Source organism: Drosophila rhopaloa, unplaced genomic scaffold (assembly GCF_018152115.1).
Source record: "Drosophila rhopaloa isolate 14029-0021.01 unplaced genomic scaffold, ASM1815211v1 contig_158, whole genome shotgun sequence".
Lineage (NCBI taxonomy): Eukaryota > Metazoa > Arthropoda > Insecta > Diptera > Drosophilidae > Drosophila > Drosophila rhopaloa.
The window spans coordinates 651,021-674,132 of NW_025335037.1; the positions used below are offsets into that span (position 1 = coordinate 651,021).

Genomic DNA, 23,112 nt, shown 5'->3' on the forward strand with positions numbered 1-23,112 from the left:
CAGTAAAGCAGTTAAGAATATTTATTGACAATATAAATGAGTCAATTCACATGATGAAATTGAAGGCACAGCTATCCGAAGAGGTTGACAGTATCTTTGCACATATTATTATTAGAAAATTGAATAAAGAGGCTCTGCAGTTATATGAGAGCCATGTTAAGAAAAACAAGGAAATTTAATTATTATCCGACGTCATGGATTTTTTGGAGCAACGATTAAATTCAATAAACTCAGTTCAGGAAGAAAAACCTGTTACAAACATATATTTAGTAACTACTAATAATTGTCCCATTTTCAAAGGTATGGGACACATAATATTTCAATGTCACAAATTTAGGGCTTTGAATCCATCTGAAAGAATGGATAAAGTAAAAAAGGAATTTTTGTGTTTTAAATGCCTAAAACACACCCATAATAACAAATGCACCAGCTGTGCAAAAGAAATCACCATACCATGAAAAAGTGAACACGTGCATGACGTCGGAACAAGTGCTGTTAGCTACAGCGCGTGCTCAAATAAAATCTTCGAATGGAGAATTTGAAACAGTAAGAGCTTTGATTGACCGTGGGTCACAAAGCACAATTATTTCAGAAGAATCTGCGCAGTTTCTGAAATTACAAAAAATTCTATCTCTAACAGAGAATAGTGGGGTATCATCCACAGGAAAGTGCATATCAAAGCACAAAGTAAATCTTCAAATTAAAAGTGAGAATTTTAAACCAATTTTAAAGGTCGAAGCCATTATATTGCCAAAATTAATGAAGGCTCCTTCAATCAACACCGTTAATGTTGACAAGTCGAAATGGGGAAGGTATCATTTAGTTGGCCCTGATTTTAATAAACCAGGCCGGGTTGACATTATTATTGGAGCAGATTTATGCGCTCAAACTCTACAAACAGGAGTTCTTAAAATCGATTGGCTCCTTGGCCAAAAATAACAGAATAACAGAATTTTGTCTTTAAATCCGTTTTTAGACACGGATGGAATCCTTCGAGTGGGGGAAGATTTCCGCCACCGAATTTGATGTTAAACATCCAATAATATTAGACAAATGCCACATATCAGAGTTGATAATCAAAAATGCTCATAAGGCATAAACTTGATGCGAAAATATATCCAAAAAAAGTATTGGATTTTCGGGCTATTTAAGAGGATGCGTCAAGTGCGCAAGGTACAGACAAAAAACAGCTCAGCAAATAATAGGAAGTCTGCCTCAATATAGAGTCACGATGACATACCCTTTCTTGAACACTGGAATAGATATGCAGGTCCTTATAACGTCAAATACTCATGGGCAAAAGACCTACAAAGGATATATTGCTACCAAAGCCATACATTTAGAAATGGTCAGTGATTTAAGTTCTGATGCATTTTTAGCAGCACTTAGAAGATTTATTGCTAGACGAGGTAAATGTGCCAACATATATTCTGATAACGGAACAAATTTTGTAGGAACTTCTAAAAATTGGATCAAGTTGTAGTTAAAGCAATCCAGGAAAATATTATGATTGCTGCGCAACTTGAAAAAGATAAAATTGATTGACATTTCTGGGAAGCTGGAGTAAAATCCATGAAATATCATCTTAAGAGGGTAATCGGGGACAACAGCCCAACATATGAAGAAATGTCGACGCTCTTGTGTCAAATAGAGGCATGTTTGAACTCAAGACATTTATATATTACTCCAGGTAATTTTTTGATTGGTAGACCACCATTAGATTTAGTTGAGCCAATGACAGATGAAAAAATTGGAAATCTAGATAGGTGGAAGTTAATTCAAAAGATAAAAAGAGATTTCTGGGTGAAGTGGAAAGAGGAGTATTTTCATACTCTTCAGCAGAGGCACAAATGGAAGAGGGAAAGTCCTTATCTAATGGCCATGTTGTTATTTATATTAAGTTGTCAATTTTCTAACGCATTACCCAAAGTGGAAAAAACGAAGTATACAATAGAAAAAAGAAATAAGAGTTCGGCAAAATATTAAGATCCAATGGGGAACGTTGAAATAGTTGCCTCTTCTTGAAATCTAATTATTTTTTATAATATGGACGCCTATTTTGATATGCTAAAAAAGGGTAAAGATTTGGTACCGAAAATGAAATTAATTTGCGATAAACTTCATAGTTTCGAAGACCAATGCCTTTTAGTTTTAGATAATACTGAAAAGAAAATGTTGGACTTAAAAGAAAATAACAAACTTTTCATGGCTCAAAGTAGGGCTAGAAATAAGTGAGCTTCATTTGTATTTATGGAATAATGAATGAGGACGACAGGATTTAAATGGAAAACAATATGAAAAAGTTATTAGGCAATCAGCACAGTCTGAATTAGCTTAGTAAGAAACTTGAAGTTTGTTTCAAACATTTTAAAAGGAACATCTGATGAGGACAATGTTAATTTTAAGGGAATGCAAACGAAAATTGAGAATATGACGGCTACATTACAAGAATCATACTATATGTACAAGGAGTCTATCAACTTCTTTATGATAACCAAACAATTAACTAACATTATAGATGAATGCGAAAAAATAAAATCTGGTATCATAAGCTTACTAATAGACATTAATCATGGTCGACTTAATACTAACATTTTGAAGCCCAGTCAGTTAAAAAGTGAGATTTCGAAAATAAAAGACAGTTTATCAGAAAATTACGTTTGCCAGGGAAAAGAACTGGCACAAAACTTAAAGAAGTTTAAACTCTACTAACAGCTAGGGGCTTATTTGTTGATCGAAGGCTTGTAATAAATGCAAAGATACCTTTGTTTGGTCGACATCCATCATCATTATTTAGAGTTGTTCCAATAACGGTTAGTATTGAAGAGCACATGATAATGGTACACGTCGATGATGAATATTTAGTTTATAACTTCGAGATTGATGCATATCAACTTGTGAAAGAATCTACCCTCAGTAAGTGCCAAAGTTGGCAATCTAATAAAAATAATGTGAAGGAAGTTGGCGTTGGAGTAGTGCTAGCGATGGCAGCTGTGAATTGCAAATAATATTGTCGAGAGCAAGTCATATTGGATAGAGTTAGAAAGAAAAAGTAGTTGGCTCTTTAAAGTTAAGGATAATACAAAGGCTAGAGTACAATGCGGCACCACAAGCTTAGAAATAGTAGATTTGCCGGAACAAGGGATTTTAACAATAAGGTCGGACTGCACTGCTCGAGTTAAGATAAGATCCTAATAGCTCACCACAGTATAGAAACAGAAGATCAGGGAACGTTTTCTTTGTCATTTATAGGAGACATTAGCGAAATACCCAAGATTGTTTGGAACCAATTAGACTCACCAATTATTAATCATACTGAAGAAATAAATCGCTTAAAAAATGAACTAAATTATTTCAAAGCTCACAAGCTTGAATTAAAAGAACTACAATTTCACCAAGACCAGTAATAATAATGATTGTTATTCTATTTGTATATTTTGTAAGAAAAATAAATGTAAAACGGCAATTGCAAGGAATTGCCATACCGGAAAGCATTGTTACTTAAAGAAAAAGGAACAATAAGAAAATTAAAAAAATGTAAGGTAATGTAATGTTCAGACACTCTGAATATGAATTCATATAAATAACATGTTCAAGAAGAACACTTATTGCCATAAGTTTAAGACTTTACGAGCTCTGTTCATGTCAATATGTAAATCAAAATAGAGCTGTAAATAATGATCTATAACTTAAAACTTACAAGGGTGCAGTGCCAAAAAATTGTAATCTTAAGTACAGGCCACTTGAGCCTGACAATAAATATAGTTCTCACACTCCATAAAGGGTTGCCTCGCGGGAGACCGTTGATAAGGCCATAGATAAGTGTATTATAAGAATCTTATGTTATTTACCTAAAGAACTCAACTAGAACTCAACAAATGTGGATGTCTTCTCATCTTGGTTTAGTCCAGGCATTTACAACTCGAGAGGATTGCGAGAAGGGTGATCAAACAGAAACCTGGTAGTTTTTGTAAATGTGCGCGGTATGCTCGTTCCGATTCCCCAACAAAGATATATAGTAACAAATGATAAAAAACGGATAGTAAAAATATCTATTGCTTTTTTTTTTATTAATTGTTAAAAAACGCTCGAAATTCAAGCCTCTAACTAGAAGACCCCCTTAACAAACACACAAGTTATGGCATTTCCGATCGTTCAGTTATATGGCCGTTCCGACTTATATACTGCGTGCAAAGGAAAGAAGGGTGTTTGCAAAGGTTCAATTCGATATCCTTAAAACTGAAACTAGTTCGCGTAGAAACAGACAGACGGACAGACAGACGGACATGCTTATATCAACTCAGGAGGTGATCCTGATCAAGAATATATATGCTTTATAAGGTCGGAGATGTCTCCTTCACTGCGTTGCACACTTTTGACCAAAATTATAATACCCTCTGCAAGGGTATAAAAAGGCAAGTAGAAATTACTAAAATATTTATGGAATTAGAAAAATTTACAATTTTCTGTAGTGAGCAAGCAAAAGAATTTGGTTTGTTGACAGCGGAATGCATAAATAATTGGTGTAGATGATCATGACTATTTTAGGAAAAACCAATATACAGCTATGATGGAAATATGTCGAAAAATTCGAATAAACAGAATAGTCAAAATGAAATGGGCTTAGGTTTCAATGAGCAACAAGGACAGAAGGCTTCATGTTCTGGGCAGAAGCAAAAGATTTCTGGTGCCGATATGGATGTATCATACGGGCCGGTGTATCATACGGGCCGGGTCCAAAGGCTTCAAACTCAGAGCAGAGTCCAAAAACTGCCTGCAAATTTTCGAAATACATAGAACAACTAAAAACTAAATGACTTAAATGAAACATTGGTAGCCATAGATAATTGAAAAAATAAAACTTTTCCAATCAGAATAGATAAAATAAATTTTAATTGGAAAAAAAAGTTGGACGACGAAATGATATAATAAATATTTTCTGATCTTTAATTGATCAGAAAATAGGCCTTCTTGACCTACAAAATTTAAATGTAGACTCAGTAAACCAGTTAAGAATATTTATTGACAATATAAATGAGTCAATTCACATGATGAAATTGAAGGCACAGCTATCCGAAGAGGTTGACAGTATCTTTGCACATATTATTATTAGAAAATTGAATAAAGAGGCTCTGCAGTTATATGAGAGCCATGTTAAGAAAAACAAGGAAATTTAATTATTATCCGACGTCATGGATTTTTTGGAGCAACGATTAAATTCAATAAACTCAGTTCAGGAAGAAAAACCTGTTACAAACATATATTTAGTAACTACTAATAATTGTCCCATTTTCAAAGGTATGGGACACATAATATTTCAATGTCACAAATTTAGGGCTTTGAATCCATCTGAAAGAATGGATAAAGTAAAAAAGGAATTTTTGTGTTTTAAATGCCTAAAACACACCCATAATAACAAATGCACCAGCTGTGCAAAAGAAATCACCATACCATGAAAAAGTGAACACGTGCATGACGTCGGAACAAGTGCTGTTAGCTACAGCGCGTGCTCAAATAAAATCTTCGAATGGAGAATTTGAAACAGTAAGAGCTTTGATTGACCGTGGGTCACAAAGCACAATTATTTCAGAAGAATCTGCGCAGTTTCTGAAATTACAAAAATTCTATCTCTAACAGAGAATAGTGGGGTATCATCCACAGGAAAGTGCATATCAAAGCACAAAGTAAATCTTCAAATTAAAAGTGAGAATTTTAAACCAATTTTAAAGGTCGAAGCCATTATATTGCCAAAATTAATGAAGGCTCCTTCAATCAACACCGTTAATGTTGACAAGTCGAAATGGGGAAGGTATCATTTAGTTGGCCCTGATTTTAATAAACCAGGCCGGGTTGACATTATTATTGGAGCAGATTTATGCGCTCAAACTCTACAAACAGGAGTTCTTAAAATCGATGGGCTCCTTGGCCAAAAATAACAGAATAACAGAATTTTGTCTTTAAATCCGTTTTTAGACACGGATGGAATCCTTCGAGTGGGGGAAGATTTCCGCCACCGAATTTGATGTTAAACATCCAATAATATTAGACAAATGCCACATATCAGAGTTGATAATCAAAAATGCTCATAAGGCATAAACTTGATGCGAAAATATATCCAAAAAAAGTATTGGATTTTCGGGCTATTTAAGAGGATGCGTCAAGTGCGCAAGGTACAGACAAAAAACAGCTCAGCAAATAATAGGAAGTCTGCCTCAATATAGAGTCACGATGACATACCCTTTCTTGAACACTGGAATAGATATGCAGGTCCTTATAACGTCAAATACTCGTGGGCAAAAGACCTACAAAGGATATATTGCTACCAAAGCCATACATTTAGAAATGGTCAGTGATTTAACTTCTGATGCATTTTTAGCAGCACTTAGAAGATTTATTGCTAGACGAGGTAAATGTGCCAACATATATTCTGATAACGGAACAAATTTTGTAGGAACTTCTAAAAATTGGATCAAGTTGTAGTTAAAGCAATCCAGGAAAATATTATGATTGCTGCGCAACTTGAAAAAGATAAAATTGATTGACATTTCTGGGAAGCTGGAGTAAAATCCATGAAATATCATCTTAAGAGGGTAATCGGGGACAACAGCCCAACATATGAAGAAATGTCGACGCTCTTGTGTCAAATAGAGGCATGTTTGAACTCAAGACATTTATATATTACTCCAGGTAATTTTTTGATTGGTAGACCACCATTAGATTTAGTTGAGCCAATGACAGATGAAAAAATTGGAAATCTAGATAGGTGGAAGTTAATTCAAAAGATAAAAAGAGATTTCTGGGTGAAGTGGAAAGAGGAGTATTTTCATACTCTTCAGCAGAGGCACAAATGGAAGAGGGAAAGTCCTTATCTAATGGCCATGTTGTTATTTATATTAAGTTGTCAATTTTCTAACGCATTACCCAAAGTGGAAAAAACGAAGTATACAATAGAAAAAAGAAATAAGAGTTCGGCAAAATATTAAGATCCAATGGGGAACGTTGAAATAGTTGCCTCTTCTTGAAATCTAATTATTTTTTATAATATGGACGCCTATTTTGATATGCTAAAAAAGGGTAAAGATTTGGTACCGAAAATGAAATTAATTTGCGATAAACTTCATAGTTTCGAAGACCAATGCCTTTTAGTTTTAGATAATACTGAAAAGAAAATGTTGGACTTAAAAGAAAATAACAAACTTTTCATGGCTCAAAGTAGGGCTAGAAATAAGTGAGCTTCATTTGTATTTATGGAATAATGAATGAGGACGACAGGATTTAAATGGAAAACAATATGAAAAAGTTATTAGGCAATCAGCACAGTCTGAATTAGCTTAGTAAGAAACTTGAAGTTTGTTTCAAACATTTTAAAAGGAACATCTGATGAGGACAATGTTAATTTTAAGGGAATGCAAACGAAAATTGAGAATATGACGGCTACACTACAAGAATCATACTATGTGTACAAGGAGTCTATCAAGTTCTTTATGATAACCAAACAATTAACTAACATAATAGATGAATGCGAAAAAATACAATCTGGAGTCGTAAGCTTACTAAAAGATATTAATCATGGTCGATTTAATACTAACATTTTGAAGCCCAGTCAGTTAAAAAGTGAGATTTCGAAAATAAAAGACAGGTTATCAAAAATTTTTGACAGTGAAAAGAACTGGCACAGAACTTATCGAAGTTTATACTTAATTAACAGCTAGGGGCTTTTTTGTTTATAAAAGGCTTATATTAAATGCAAAGATACTATTGTTTGGTCGACATGCATCATCATTATTTAGAGTTGTTCCAATAACGGTTAGTATTGAAGAGCACATGATAATGGTACACGTCGATGATGAATATTTAGTTTATAACTTCGAGATTGATGCATATCAACTTGTGAAAGAATCTACCCTCAGTAGGTGCCAAAGTTGGCAATCTAATAAAAATAATGTGAAGGAAGTTGGCGTTGGAGTAGTGCTAGCGATGGCAGCTGTGAATTGCAAATAATATTGTCGAGAGCAAGTCATATTGGATAGAGTTAGAAAGAAAAAGTAGTTGGCTCTTTAAAGTTAAGGATAATACAAAGGCTAGAGTACAATGCGGCACCACAAGCTTAGAAATAGTAGATTTGCCGGAACAAGGGATTTTAACAATAAGGTCGGACTGCACTGCTCGAGTTAAGATAAGATCCTAATAGCTCACCACAGTATAGAAACAGAAGATCAGGGAACGTTTTCTTTGTCATTTATAGGAGACATTAGCGAAATACCCAAGATTGTTTGGAACCAATTAGACTCACCAATTATTAATCATACTGACGAAATAAATCGCTTAAAAAATGAACTAAATTATTTCAAAGCTCACAAGCTTGAATTAAAAGAACTACAATTTCACCAAGACCAGTAATAATAATGATTGTTATTCTATTTGTATATTTTGTAAGAAAAATAAATGTAAAACGGCAATTGCAAGGAATTGCCATACCGGAAAGCATTGTTACTTAAAGAAAAAGGAACAATAAGAAAATTAAAAAAATGTAAGGTAATGTAATGTTCAGACACTCTGAATATGAATTCATATAAATAACATGTTCAAGAAGAACACTTATTGCCATAAGTTTAAGACTTTACGAGCTCTGTTCATGTCAATATGTAAATCAAAATAGAGCTGTAAATAACGATCTATAACTTAAAACTTACAAGGGTGCAGTGCCAAAAAATTGTAATCTTAAGTACAGGCCACTTGAGCCTGACAATAAATATAGTTCTCACACTCCATAAAGGGTTGCCTCGCGGGAGACCGTTGATAAGGCCATAGATAAGTGTATTATAAGAATCTTATGTTATTTACCTAAAGAACTCAACTAGAACTCAACAAATGTGGATGTCTTCTCATCTTGGTTTAGTCCAGGCATTTACAACTCGAGAGGATTGCGAGAAGGGTGATCAAACAGAAACCTGGTAGTTTTTGTAAATGTGCGCGGTATGCTCGTTCCGATTCCCCAACAAAGATATATAGTAACTTGGTGACTGGAATCTTTCAATCGTAAATGTGAACTTGAATTTGAATCGCCTTTATGCGATCGTCTATCGTCTTATCGTCTTAGGATAATCATGTTTGTTGTTCCATACTGTTTGGAGTTCGTTTCATAACACTGTGCAACTTTTTAGTGCTTTAAGCCTAATACTCAGATCGAAAAACGAGTTCGCCTGCGTACGAATTTTAATCTTTCCAGTGTGACTGCCTTTTCGAGAGTTCATCAGAATTAAGCGTTCTACGGTCGTACTGTCAATCAGCTGGGTTTGTTTACAAGCAGTTAAAATTAAAAAATCGTAATTGCGGTAAAGAGCCTTTAAAAGATATTATCAACTACCTTGGCAAGACAAGTCTGCTGCTGTACAAAGAAATTACAAAACAATACAATTTAAATTTAACAGTTATTAACCCTTTCAGTGGTTCACTAAAGAAACAAATTTTCGTTTCTCGGCTTTCCCCTGATCAAACATCTTCTGATGTATTGTCTTATATAAAAGACAAAACTAAAGCCGATTGTAATAGTGTAAAGGTGGAAAAGTTTAAGTTTTTCTTATGCTAGGGACATTTCATCTTTCAAGATAACTGTCCCTAACGAGCTTTTTGAAGCCATATGCTCGGGCGACTTTTGGCCGGATAATATGGTTGTAAAAGAGTTCGAGGCTAAGATAAAGAAGAAGGGGCCCGTGGGAGTAAAATTCCTAGTAGAGGCCAAACCAGTGTACCAATTTCAAAAAACTAACTTCTAACCTCCTTCTTTCCTATCAGAATGCAAGAGGTTTCCGTAGCAAACTCACTAAATTGTATTCCGATAGCCTTTCCTTTGCATCTCATATTATTGTGTTCAAAGAAACCTGGTTAAAGCCGGAGATCTTTAACTCCGAAGTTTTTCCAGGTAAGTACACAATATATAGGTATGACCGTACCTCTAGACGGTGGTGGAGTCTTAATTGGAGATGATTCAAACTTCCCGTCTGAGGAGTTATTTTTTGATGGTATTGAATTTATTTGTGTAAAGTTATCGCTTCCTGGTAACTTTATATACATAACTTGCTCATATATTCCGCCGTTGTCTGAACTTCCTGATTATTTAAATCACCTTTCCGTTATTAAGTCCGTTGCAAATAAGCTTTCCGATAGGGATCAGTTGGTAGTTCTAGCTGATTTTAATATACCTGGAGTTACTTGGTCCACTGAGGATGGATCGAATGTCTTACTACCTATAGCACAGCATGATTTTAATGATGGCCTGCTTGACATATCTCTTTCTCAAGTAAACCATGTTCGAAATTCATTAGGTCGCCTACTTGATTTGTGTTTTGTATCAAATCCTGAAGGTGTGTTTCTGTCCAGAGATCCATATCACCCAACAATCGAACTTTCATTTGATACGGGTAGAGTTATTGAAGAAAAATCAGAAAAAATCCAAACGAATACATTGTTTTCGCAATAATATGTCCGATGCAGTTAATGTTTTTTACACTGCAATAAACTCATTTTTTAATTCCTGTGTTCCGTGGTACTATCCGTCAATTTCCAATAAATCACCTTGGTTTAGCAAAGAGTTGACACACTTAAGAAATGTAAAGTCCAGACTTTTTAGGAAATACAAAAATAACGGTTCTCAATCTGTTTTTACCAGATATTTAAGTGCTCGGTCAAGATTTACCGTGCTTAATGCTCAGTGTTATAATAGTTACTTAAACCGTTGTAAGGTCCAGTTCTCGCAGGACCCGAAAGTTTTATAATTTCGTTAACACCAAGCATAAATCTAATTCTTTTCCTTCCTCGCTGTCGTTCGAAAACATGACGGCAACCACAGATCAGGCAATAGCCGATTTATTTGCCCAATTTTTTCAAACGACTTACTCTACTTTAGATTATTCATCACAGCCTTATTCTTAACAGAAAGCTCTCTTTTTTTGGATCTTCTTCGTATTAAGCCTGTTTATTCGCCAGGGCCCGATGGTATTCCTGGGTGCGTGCTTAGGTATTGCGGTAAGGCCCTGTGCAAACCTCTTCACAAGTTGTTTACCTTATCTCTAGAAACCTCCCAATTCCCAAACATTCGGAAAGAATCATTTGTTATTCCTCTATTTAAAAAAGGTAACAAGTTAGAAGCCAGTAACTACAGAGGTATTTCTAAGTTGTCAGCTATTCCTAAGCTTTTTGAAAAAATGATTACTCCTCATTTGCAGCACCTTTGCAGATCAATCATTTCTCCGTGTCAATACGGATTTATTAAACGTAGATCCACAATCACAAACCTTCTAGAGCTACTACATTTGTGATAAAAGGCTTCAATAGTAGTTTTCAAACAGACGTCATTTACACTGACTTTAGTAAAGCATTTGACTCCACAATTGACTCCAACCACTTACTTCTTATTCAAAAACTTGACCTTATCCAGTTGATCTGCTTAAATGGATTTCAAGTTATCTGAATGGCAGGTCACAAAAGGTCCTTTTTAAAAATACAATTTCTGAAATTCTCCGTGTTACCTTCGTAGTCCCACAAGGGAGCCATCTGGGTCCGTTACTTTTTACATTATTTATTAACGATCTTCCCTCAATTATAAGTCATTCTCGCGTACTTATGTACGCAGATGATGTTAAGTTGTGCCTGCAGAAGAGTTGTGCCATTTAGACTTGCAATCCGAACTAAATAATTTTCAAAACTGATGCCGAGATAATTTACTAAATTTAAACGCATCCAAGTGCAAGCTAATGACTTTTTATCGGGTCAATCCGATGTACGCGACTTACACATTAAGTGGCAGATCTTTAGATAGAATAACTCTTGTAAACGATCTTGGCGTTCTCTTGGACCCTAAACTAAAATTTTCAAACCACATTTCGTCCATGGTTAATAAAGACAGAGAAGTGCTTGGATTTATTAAAAGGTGGTCAAAAGAATTCGATGATCCTTATTTAACTAAATCTTTATTTATTTCGTTAGTCCGTCCGATTCTGGAGTATGGGTCTCCCGTCTGGAGTCCGTAATACGGAATACATATTGGTCGTATTGAATCAGTACAAAAAAACTTTCTTCTTTTTGCTTTACGGCGCCTAAACTGAGATGCAAATCTTATCTTACCTTCTTATTCTAGTAGACTTCATTTGATTAATTTACCATCCCTAGCCAACCGTAGAACGATGCTTGGTACTATCTTTATTTATAACCTTATACATGGTGGTATTGACTCCCCCGACTTGGTAAGTCGGTTAAACTTTTCTGTGCCTAGTCGATTAACTAGAAATTATATTCCCCTACTATTAAATCATTGTAGATCTAACTATGCTTTGCATGAGCCTTTCAGAGTATTGTGTTCTGACAATAATAGATTTTTCCCTATAATCTCAAATCTTGACTCTCTTCCGCTCATAAAACGATTAATACTAGCTTCATGGGCACAAAATTGATCTTACTATTATTTTTTTCCCCGGACTAAAAAAAAAAGTTTTTACGCTAGCGTACTCGTTTGTCGATCTAAGTACTAGGCTTAACGCTGTTGTGCTGAGCCACAGCTGTTCAGATCAGCTGTTCTCGGTAACTAATATAGGCATATAAATCGAAATGTGGTCGATTCGGCCTGCCGAAGTTGGCTTCCTTTCTTGTTTGTTTATCAGTGCATATTGATACTCTTTTTGGGATCGATGCTTTCTTTTTAAAATCCAAACTATCAAATTTCCAAAATTGTTCAATTAGTTTGATTATTTTTTCGGTGGAATTTATTGCGCATATGGCGGAAGGAATCAAGTTGGCATCTACTTTACTTGATACAATTCAATTCAATTTGTTGTTTTGCTGTTTTCGACTATTAGAATTACGTTTATGACTTGAAGAGGCGGGAAATTTCCTTTTGCGACAGTATTAAATCTATCAGAGTACATTTTTAACAGCTTTTATGGTCTTGGCACAATATTTATGCGGCGAACTTATAATATTCCTATATCTCTTGCGCTCGTGCGAACTCTTATAATTTAACAATGAAAACTAGACTTTGAATGTGTCATTCCTCCTTTAATAGACCAATGAACTTGTCTGTTTTTACCTTTTTTTTATAACTTTGGTTTAATTTTTGAAACTTCTCTTAAAGAGATTAACAAAAAGATTAGGGCTCTTGCGAGGTGGTTTGAGTGTGGTGACAGTTTATTGTAGTATCTTTCTATGGTTTGCGATATTTCATCTCTGACGGGGAGTATATTCAGATCTCTCTGAATGTTATAGTTCCGAACGTACCACGTTCTGATCTTCGACCGAGCTCTCTGCATAATTTCTACGCTGCTGTTACTGGAGCTCCCCGACAACTGAGAGCCATATGTCCAGATTGGTTTTAGGACTGAGTTGTAGAGAAGTATCTTGTTGTCCGGACTAAGAGGAGAGCGGGAGTTTATAAGCCAGTCCAAGTGCCAAGTGAGTCGTCTGTCGAGGTACGTTACATCGTTTGTTTGAGGCAGCACAGTATTGTTTAATGTAAGCGGAGGGCAATCTCGTCTGTTTGCTGTAATTGTAACGCGCTTACACTTTTCCTCATTGACCTTTATTCGCCAGTCGGCCAGCCATTTTTCAACAACAACTAGGTGATCTGCTAGTTGCGCTGGTGCTTTTTGTTAACATTTTGATCGACTAAGGATTGCAGTATCGTCAGCAAACGTAGGCATAGTAAGTCGTCCGCTCGTGGGAATGTCGGAAGTAGATGTGGGCATGAACCGGGCGTTTTTTCGGCTTACACAGGAACGGAGCGGGCCCGGACCCTAAAATTAAGATTCGTGCTGGCTTCGTGCGGGCCCGGGCCTTAGCAAAAAGGCCCAGACCGTAAAAACCCGAAATAGGCCCGTAAAAGCCCGAAATAGGGCTGAAAACTATTTTGATTTGATCGCCCTATTTTTTTTTATTCTCGAATTAGAACCGCCACTTATCGCATTTTAGTTGCTTATCGATACTACTATCGATTTGCTTATACAATATTTTACTTGTTTGCACACCGGTAATTCAAAATTGGCGTCCTATTGTGAAATTGATAAAGCTTTGAAATATAAAATAATAAATGTGCACTTATATATATATAAATTGCATGTAAAATTTGGTCGACCGAATGGGCTACTGTGAAGCCAACCGAGGCAGCCATATGTTTCATGCATACCACAATGTTGAGGCTATCCAATAAAAACAAGAGAGAACGCTATAGTCGAGTGCCTCGCCTATTAGATACCCTGCCTTCTTGTATGTTTTTCGCCGCTCGAATTAAAATCGGTACCCAGGGAACACCACGTGGAGGCCGTTCATTTGCAACGGGGTCTTTCAAACCAAAATGCACGTTGACTCTGTTGAGCACCTTGGCCAGCTGTTCCAAAGTCATCCGTTAGATGGCGCTATTGTATTGCGCCTTCTACCCCAAGACATTGGTACCACGGGCCATGAAAGACGGAAATGTAGGCGCTAGCCAGGCTTAAACGTTTAATGGGTTTTTGGGCGTTAGAGTGGGCGTGGCAAACTTTTATTAAGCCAATCGATAGGTATTGACGAAACAAATACATATCAATTAAAATTTTCATAATAGCATCAAAACTGTGGCCACAGCTTGTGGCTTGTGGGCGTCAGAGGGGGCGTGGCACCATTTTAAAACAAACTTGCGCTGCGTACGAACTCCTAAAATCTACATGCAGAATGCCAATCTTCTAGCTTTTATAGTTTCCGAGATCTCAGCGTTCATACGGACAGACAGACAGACGGACAGACTGATATGGCTAGATCGACTCGGCTAGTGATCCTGAACAAGAATATATATACTTTATAGGGTCGGAAACGCTTCCTTCTACCTGATACATACTTTTGCACGAATACAATATACCCTTTTACTCTACGAGTAACGGGTATACAAAAATTTTTGAAAATATATACTCGGTATTTTTTATAGCGATTTTAAAACACAAATCTTTCGTGGGCCACCCTGTACGTTGTGTTTTTTCTTTGGGGTGTTGAGACTCGATCCGCTGAGGCCAAAACGGACTCGAATATGTTGGTTAAGCTGTTTATGTCTTCTACGTTGTTCAGCCGTGGGTTTAGCTCAATGTGCGAGCTTACGAACTTTTTAAAGTTTATCCAGTTCGTTCTTTTTGATGTTATTTTGGAAGGATTGTCTTTGGTTTCTGGCCGCAGGTGTAGACTAAGACTAAGACTAAGACACAGGCAAGTGGTCCGATGATGGGTCTGACAATGAACTGGCGCTGATCAGAGTGCGTGGGATGTTTTGCGTAACTGCGTAATGGCATTGTTAAGTTGCTTGGCGTTATAGTCTCCTGCTGCTTTGGAGTGTTTGCCTAGGGTATTGAAGTAGTCCATAAACTGTGCTTAGGTTATTGTGAAATGGGGAGGACAGCCGCTAGAGTTATATTTTGAATCTCCTTTTGTAGATTTATAGAAGTGGCTTGAAAATATTACGTTGCGAACTCATTGTGGAAGTGATGCTTTATGCGTTTTCTGATAAAAATTCCGATGCCTCCAAGTGCTTTTCCGTCAGGATGACTGGTACTGTAGAACAAGTACCAACTTTTTTGGAAATTATATTTGTTTGTAAGGTGTGTTTCAGAAAGGAGCATGACGTCGATTTCGTTATCATTAATAAATTGAGGTACCTCAAGTTTGTTCCGTGGAACTCCGTTAGCATTCCACAGTGCTATAGGAGTGTGCCGAAAAGAAACTGCACACTTTGTTTCAAGTATAACTTTAATGTTTTTATTTCGATTTGACTATTTTTTATTAATGTTTAATTATTAAAATTTAATTTCAAAAAAATATTACAGAAATGTTGCGCCTTTTATTTTTGATCAAATTTTTTGTTTAACACCGCTCACTGCACACACTCTTTTGAACCATTTTGGTTGCACGTATCCAGTTTTTCTTCATGTCCTGCCCGTTTTTTGAGGTTCTGTCATCCTTTCGTAAATTGCGTTGCACTATTGCCCAATATCTTTCTATTGGGCGAAGTTCTGGGCAATTTGGTGGGTTCTCCTCTTTTAATGCAAAATTTGTGTCTTTTGAGTCAAACAACGCTATGGTGGAACGAGCATAGTGTGCTGACGCTAGATCAGGCCAAAATATAGTATTGTTTCTTATGAAATGGTATCAGACGCTTTTTTAAGCACTCTCTCATATAAACATCAGCGTTTATTGTTCCTTTCGTGAAGAAAGAGTTGGTTCTTAAACCACAGGTGCAAATGGCCTGCTATATCAGTACCTTCTCGCCAAATTTTTCGCAGTGAATTTTGGACACCAATGCCATCCACCATCTACCATCCGTTGTACGGAAGGTCCTTAAGGTTTTGACGTTCCGATAATTCCCAGTTAGTTCCCCATCCGACGAACTTTTTTATGCGATAGTTAGGTGATGTTTTTTCGGTGCAACTCTGAGTTCTTCTTCTTGACAGTGAAAATAGAAACATTCACTACGAAAATTTAAAAAAATAATGGCGGGTAACTTTATAAAAAGGATGCCGAAAAATCAAAAATGCTCCATCCGATACTCCAACTTCTTTAACCCGTCTGAAAAATACGTTTTCTCGAGGTCTGCAAAATAGGCCTCTGTGGCGGCGACGACCTCCTCATTCGACGAAAATTTCTGTCCAGCGAGTGACTTTTTCAAGTTTTGAAACAAAAAGAAGTAACACAGGTCCAAATCTGGAGAATATGGTGGATGGGGTAGCAGTTCGTAGCCCAATTCGATCAATTTGGCCTTGGCGGGGGCGGAAGTGTGAGCCGGTGCGTTGTCATGATGGAAGAACACTTTTTTCTTCGCCAAATGGGGCCGGTGAGCAAACGCGGCACACATTGCGCCGACAGCTTTCTCATGCCCAAAATTTCATGCAGGATATCACCCACGCGGTCTTTTGACATGCCTACTATCTCAGCTATCTCGCGTATCATCAATCGGCGGTCTGCCAATACGAGATCGTGGGTTTTTGTCACGTTATCCTCCGTGGTAGCCGTTTTCGGGGCACCTGTACGTGGCTCATCAAAATCCGACGTGCGACCACGTTAAGACTCGTTAAACCAATTTTTGACGGTCGCCATCGAAGGAGAAGAGTCACCGCACACAGCATCCAAGCGCTCTTTGATTTCGCTGCGCGATTTTCCTTCCAAAACATTTTTCTAAAATCCGCGGACACGTCCGATTCCACTCGCAAAACAAAACTACGAGTCCGATTCGATTGAAATCGACAGTAGACGTTTGTATTACACGATAGTAAATTTCTCTTGCGATAGTGACGCCATCGGGCAGTAAGGCTAAGTACTTATCCGACTGCCCTCGTATTTGCCGCAATTTTTTTTTTGAAACTTTTTGTTTTTTATATGTTTTTAAGTTATGACGCCGTATTATTTTTTGTACCATTCTTCAACTTGTTTGTGCTTTTTTTTGCCAAATCTCGAACAGACATTTCATTATGTTTGTGTATTAAGGCCAATACTTTTTTTTATCAAAAAATTCAACCCCCCCCCCAAACTTTATTATAATGTTTTTAACACTATTAACACTAACTTTATAGCGTGTAGCTAATTGTCTGAACGACACACCTTTTTCGGTGCAGTAATTGTGCATAATATTTTTGCGAACTTGCTCTTAGATTTGGGGCATTGACGAAACTAAAGGATGGATAGTCACAAAAAAATAGAGTATGTAAACAACGTAGAATTTATGAAGCTTGCAAACGGTACATTTCCCAGCACGGTCGAAAGATCGCTCTTCGAGAAATTTTCGCTAAAAAGTGTGCAGTTTATTTTCGGTACATTCCTTAAGCAGGGAAGCCATTGATTATTTTGATAAAATGTTATGGAGCAACTGAATCAATATATCTTGATTTCGCATGGTCGTCTCCATAAATTTCTTGATTTCTTACATACTTTGTTGCAGGGTACGTATTTCCATTTTGGTAGCTGTCTGCTCAATAGGTTGGTAGGAGGTGATATTTCATCATTGAAGGTAGTGCCGCCAAGGTTGGATTTTGGAAGGCTCGCAAAGCTTACGTTCTTCTTACTTATGAACTACCAAATGAAGATTTCCCTGCAGTTGAAAAGAAGACGTCAGGGGACGTTGTCGAAGGTATTAATAGTGCTGTCTGGGACCGAGACACTTTGTGTTGGATTTGGCTTTTCAGCTCCTTATAAACCGAACAACCTTTATAGTTTACCATGTGGTTACGTCCACAGTTTCCATATTTTTTTGCTGCTGGGGTCGTCTTTGTTTAATTTGCATTTGGCAGAGCCATAGGGCTCGCCGCAAGCTACACATACGGGGCGAAGCTTGCAGTACAATTTCGTGTGTCCAAATTCTTCGCAATTTGGGCATTATACCGGGCCATTGCGCTTATGCGGCTCCTCGACAGGGACTCTGCGGTGAAGTAAGTACTGCAGCTTGTAGATGGGATGAAAAACGTAGAAGTTCTCATTCCCTATAAATTCCAATATAGAATTCACGAGGGAGTTAGAAGCTTTTACTCGTATAAAAATTGGAGGCGGCTTTGGCTTTCCGATTCTTTTCCGATTCAGTTTCTGTATCGGTCAGAATTGCAAATCTATTCTCTCTGCTAGTGTTTTCCACAGTAGGTTGCCTGGAGGGAACACGGCACGCCGATGTTTATATACCCTTGCAGTTGTTACAAATCTACTACATTTCGATTTCTATGCCTATATTACTAAAACAACTATTACAACAAAGCTATGTAGATTTTGCGCTGCATTTTGCTATCGTTTCAGTGGCAGCTATATAATATTGTTGTCCGATTTTTATTTAATTGAAATCGTATTTCAATAATATTTAAATAATACCAAACCCCAAAGAACAAAAAAAAATAATTAAAAACAATAAAGTTATATTTTTTTTGAATTTTTTTTCGAATTGTTCCTATGGGAGCTATATGATATAGTCGCCCGATCCGGCTCGTTCCGACTTATATACTACCTGCAATAGAAAGACAACTTTTGGGAAAGATGGACGGACAGACGGACATGGCCATATCGACTCTCCTGATGATGCTGATCAAGCATATATACTTTATAGGGTCGGAAATGTCTCCTTCACTGCGTTTCAAAAATTTTTGACTGAAATTATAATAACCTCTGCAAGGGTATACCAAAAAAGTTATAATTTTTTTGATTTTTTGTTTTCCGATTGTTTCTATGGGAGCTAGTTGCCGGATCCTCGTTCCGACATATATACAACCTGCAATAGGAAGACAACTTTTTGGAAAGTTTCAAGCAGATAGGTTTACAACTGAGAGACGAGTTTGCGTAGAAGCGGACGGACGGCAGACGGACGGGCAGACGGACGGGCGGACAGACGGACGGACATGGCTACATCGACTCTCCTGGTGATGCTGGTCAAGAATATATATACTTTATAGGGTCCGAAATGTCTCCTCCACTGCGTTGCAAACTTTTGACTTAAATTATAATACCCTCTGCAAGGGTACAAAAACAAGAAAAAATGTGTTTGTTAATATGTGCTGTTAACTGTGATCAAATAATTGTAACTGCTCAAAAACTTGTTTTTCCATTTCTATACAGAATTTTTTGGCGTGGTTCACTTTTGAAATAAAATTTCGCTTTGTAGGCATAACTCCAATCTAAATCCTCAATCCCAAATCTAATGTTTGTATTTTTCGATATCATACTTCATACAGGACAGGCAGATGAACATGGCCTTGTGCACTAGGCTATTGATCCTGATGCAGAATATAAACATACTTTATAGAGTAGATAACGCTTCCTCTTACCAGTTACGTACAGTTCATTCACAAGTTTAAGATAAAATCATTTTTATAAGCAAACAAGAGAGAACGCTATAGTCGAGTGCCTCGACCATTAGATATCCGTTACTCAGCTAAACAACTTAAGATAAATATGCCTTCTTGTATGTTTTTCGCCGCTCGAATTAGCACCTTGGCCGACTGTTCCAAAGTCATCCGTTAGATGGCGCCATGAAAGGCGGAAATGTAGGCGCTAGCCAGGCTTAAGCGTTTAATGGGTTTTTGGGCGTTAGAGTGGGCGTGGCAAACTTTTATTAGGCCAATCGATAGATATTGACGAAACAAATACATATTAATTAAAATTTTCATAATAGCATCAAAACTGTGGCCACAGCTTGTGGCTTGTGGGCGTCAGAGGGGCGTGGCACCATTTTGAAACAAACTTTTGCACAAATACAATATACCCTTTTACTCTACGAGTAACGGGTATAAAAACCTAGTCTCGAACCGTGGATAGACATTTCCTCAGTCACTAAACAACGATCCTTTTATTTTCCTAATTTTCACTTACTTGGGTCCAAAGCGCCGCTTGCATTGCATCATCAGCTCTAGTCGAGGAAGAACTTCGGTGTACGTGATCTTCTCCTTTAGGTACACTTCTAGATCCTCAATAAACTCCACTGAATCTTGACGAGGAATGCTCTTCACAATAAACACCATCTGCTGCTCCGGATGGTCGGGACGCTTGAACGATACTTTCGCTCGATATATTTGACTGCAATAGTTTTCCCCAGTGCTGCTGCCCATTCGAATATGTATGGCCAGCAATTGGACTCTTGCGGTTCGCAGTGCTGTCTCAAGCACTTCCTCAAAAAAGGCCACGTTCAGGTGACTGGGTGGAACAACCACCTCTGCATCAAACACAATGCTACACATTTCGCTATCGTCTGAAAAGTAGCAAGGGAGCGGTACTCACTTTATAAGCGTGACTGGTGCTGAATATGATCTTGCTTACTTGAGAAAAACGCCGAAAATAAATATAGTCATTTAGTTATGGTAATATTGAATTGTACTATTATTAACTTTGTGGGTATATACTTTTTTAATAGACGACAGCGAGTTGTCTAATTTTTTGAATAAAGCACGCAATACACGGAGACGTCGATTTTTGAGGCGTATTCAGCTAGTAAGTCATATTTCATGTATTTGCGATGCAGAGTCTGTTAGTTTGCTTCTTTTTTGTTGGATAGATTCAACTCGCAACGATTGACAGCTAATTATCTTATCAAGTTTTAATCCGCCTCTCGACGTTTTTGATGAGGGACCGCTATCTGTCAAGTACCAATACAGAGTTTTCTATTTAATTATGATACACTGAGAGCTCTAGCAAATGGATAGAAAATAAAAATAATGTGTCATTTCAAAGCTGGAGCGAATTTGGTGTCAAACATTTCTAACAATAAAAAATATTTTTTCTAAAATCTGCTTCCTTGACATGAACGACCTGGTCATTAAGGTTTGCCAAGCTAAGATAAAGGTCGTGGGTGAAGATGTGTGGTTTTGTGCATCTTTTAATGTTCTGTTTTTATACCCTTGCAAAGGGTATTATAATTTTGGTCAAAAGGGTGCAACGCAGTGAAGGAGACATCTCCGACCCTATAAAGTATATATATTCTTGATCAGGATCACCTCCTGAGTTGATATAGCCATGTCCGTCTGTCCGTCTGTCTGTCTGTTTCTACGCAAACTAGTCTCTCAGTTTTAAAGCTATTGAAACTTTGCACACACCCTTCTTTCCTTTGCACGCAGTATATATGTCGGAACGGCCGGGATCGGCCGACTATATCCTATAGCTGCCATATAACTGATTGATCGGAAATGCCATAACTTTGGTGTTTGTAAAGTTAGGAAGTTGGAATTTTCTATGGGTTTTATTTTTAGCAAATCAATCCGACCTACCAAATTTCATAAGGATCGGCCACTATATCCTATAGCTGCCATATAACTGAACGATTGGAAATGCCATAACTTTGGTGTTTTTAAAGTTAGGAAGTTGGGATTTTTTATGAGTATTAAGAATGCATCATATGAATAATTTTGGAGAATATAATTTACAGAGTATTCTGCAAGGGTATATCAACTTCGGCTCCGCCCGAAGTTAGCTTTCCTTTCTTGTTTAGGAATAAAAAAGTTTACTTATTATAAATATATACAACTTTCGAATATTATATTTGTTTTTTTTTATTGTACAAATTTCAATAATTCAAAATGCAATAAATATTATTTTAAATAATATTATAATATTATTTAATGTAAATATAATATTATAAATAAATATAAAAGGACATATCTCGTACACAACTAAAATAACATTTTTTTTAAATATAAATCCATTTTAATTTCTATTATGTAAATAAGTTAAGTTTCACTGAAATTATAATAACCTCTGCAAGGGTATACCAACAAAGTTATAATTTTTTTAATTTTTTGTTTTCCGATTGTTTCTATGGGATCTATATGACCCAGTTTCCCGATTTTCGTTCCGACATATATACTACCTGCAATAGAAAGACGACTTTTGGGAAAGTTTCAAGCAGATAGGTTTAAAACTGAAAGACGAGTTTTCGTAGAAAAGGACGGACGGACGGACAGACGGACAGGAGGACAGACGGACGGACAGACGGACATGGCTAGATCGACTCTCAAGAATATATATACTTTATAGGGTCGGCAATGTCTCCTTCACTGCGTTGCAAACTTTTGACTCAAATTATAATAACCTCTGCAACGGTATAAAAACAGGAAAAAATGTGTCTGTTAATCTAAAAAAGCGGACCTTATTGACTTTATTGAACTTCAGTTCTTAATAATTTCTAAAATAACTGTTCGATTAAAAAAAACTTTTTTTGTGCTGTTAACTGTGATCAAATTGTAACTGCTCAAAAACTTGTTTTTCCATTTCTGTACAGAATTTTTAATTTTTTTTTGGCGTGGCTCACTTTTGAAATAAAATTTCGCTTTGTGGGCATAACTCTAATCTAAATGCTCAATCCCAAATCTTATGTTTGTATATTTCGCTATCACACTTCATACAGGACAGGCAGATGAACATGGCCTTGTGCACTAGGCTATTGATCCTGATGCAGAATATAAACATACTTTATAGAGTAGATAACGCTTCCTCTTACCAGTTACGTACAGTTCATTCACAAGTTTAAGATAAAATCATTTTTATAAGCAAACAAGAGAGAACGCTATAGTCGAGTGCCTCGACCATTAGATATCCGTTACTCAGCTAAACAACTTAAGATAAATATGCCTTCTTGTATGTTTTTCGCCG

At 36.8% G+C, this 23,112-nt stretch overlaps 1 protein-coding gene across 2 annotated transcripts in view; it reads right to left on the reverse strand.

The window, feature by feature from the left end:
- LOC108041553 overlaps positions 1-21,008 on the reverse strand; it is a 51,493-nt gene extending 30,485 nt beyond the window's left edge. The window contains exons 1-2 of one of the 2 annotated variants that reach the window (XM_044457462.1): positions 20,788-21,008; positions 20,344-20,719 (exon numbers count right to left, since the gene is read on the reverse strand). In XM_044457462.1, coding sequence (XP_044313397.1) covers positions 20,344-20,708 — 365 coding nt within the window. In that variant the 5' untranslated portion in view covers positions 20,709-20,719; positions 20,788-21,008. The remainder of the gene's footprint in view (positions 1-20,343; positions 20,720-20,787) is intronic. The other variant, XM_044457461.1, reaches the window with a different exon arrangement.
- Positions 21,009-23,112: the final 2,104 nt, after the last annotated feature.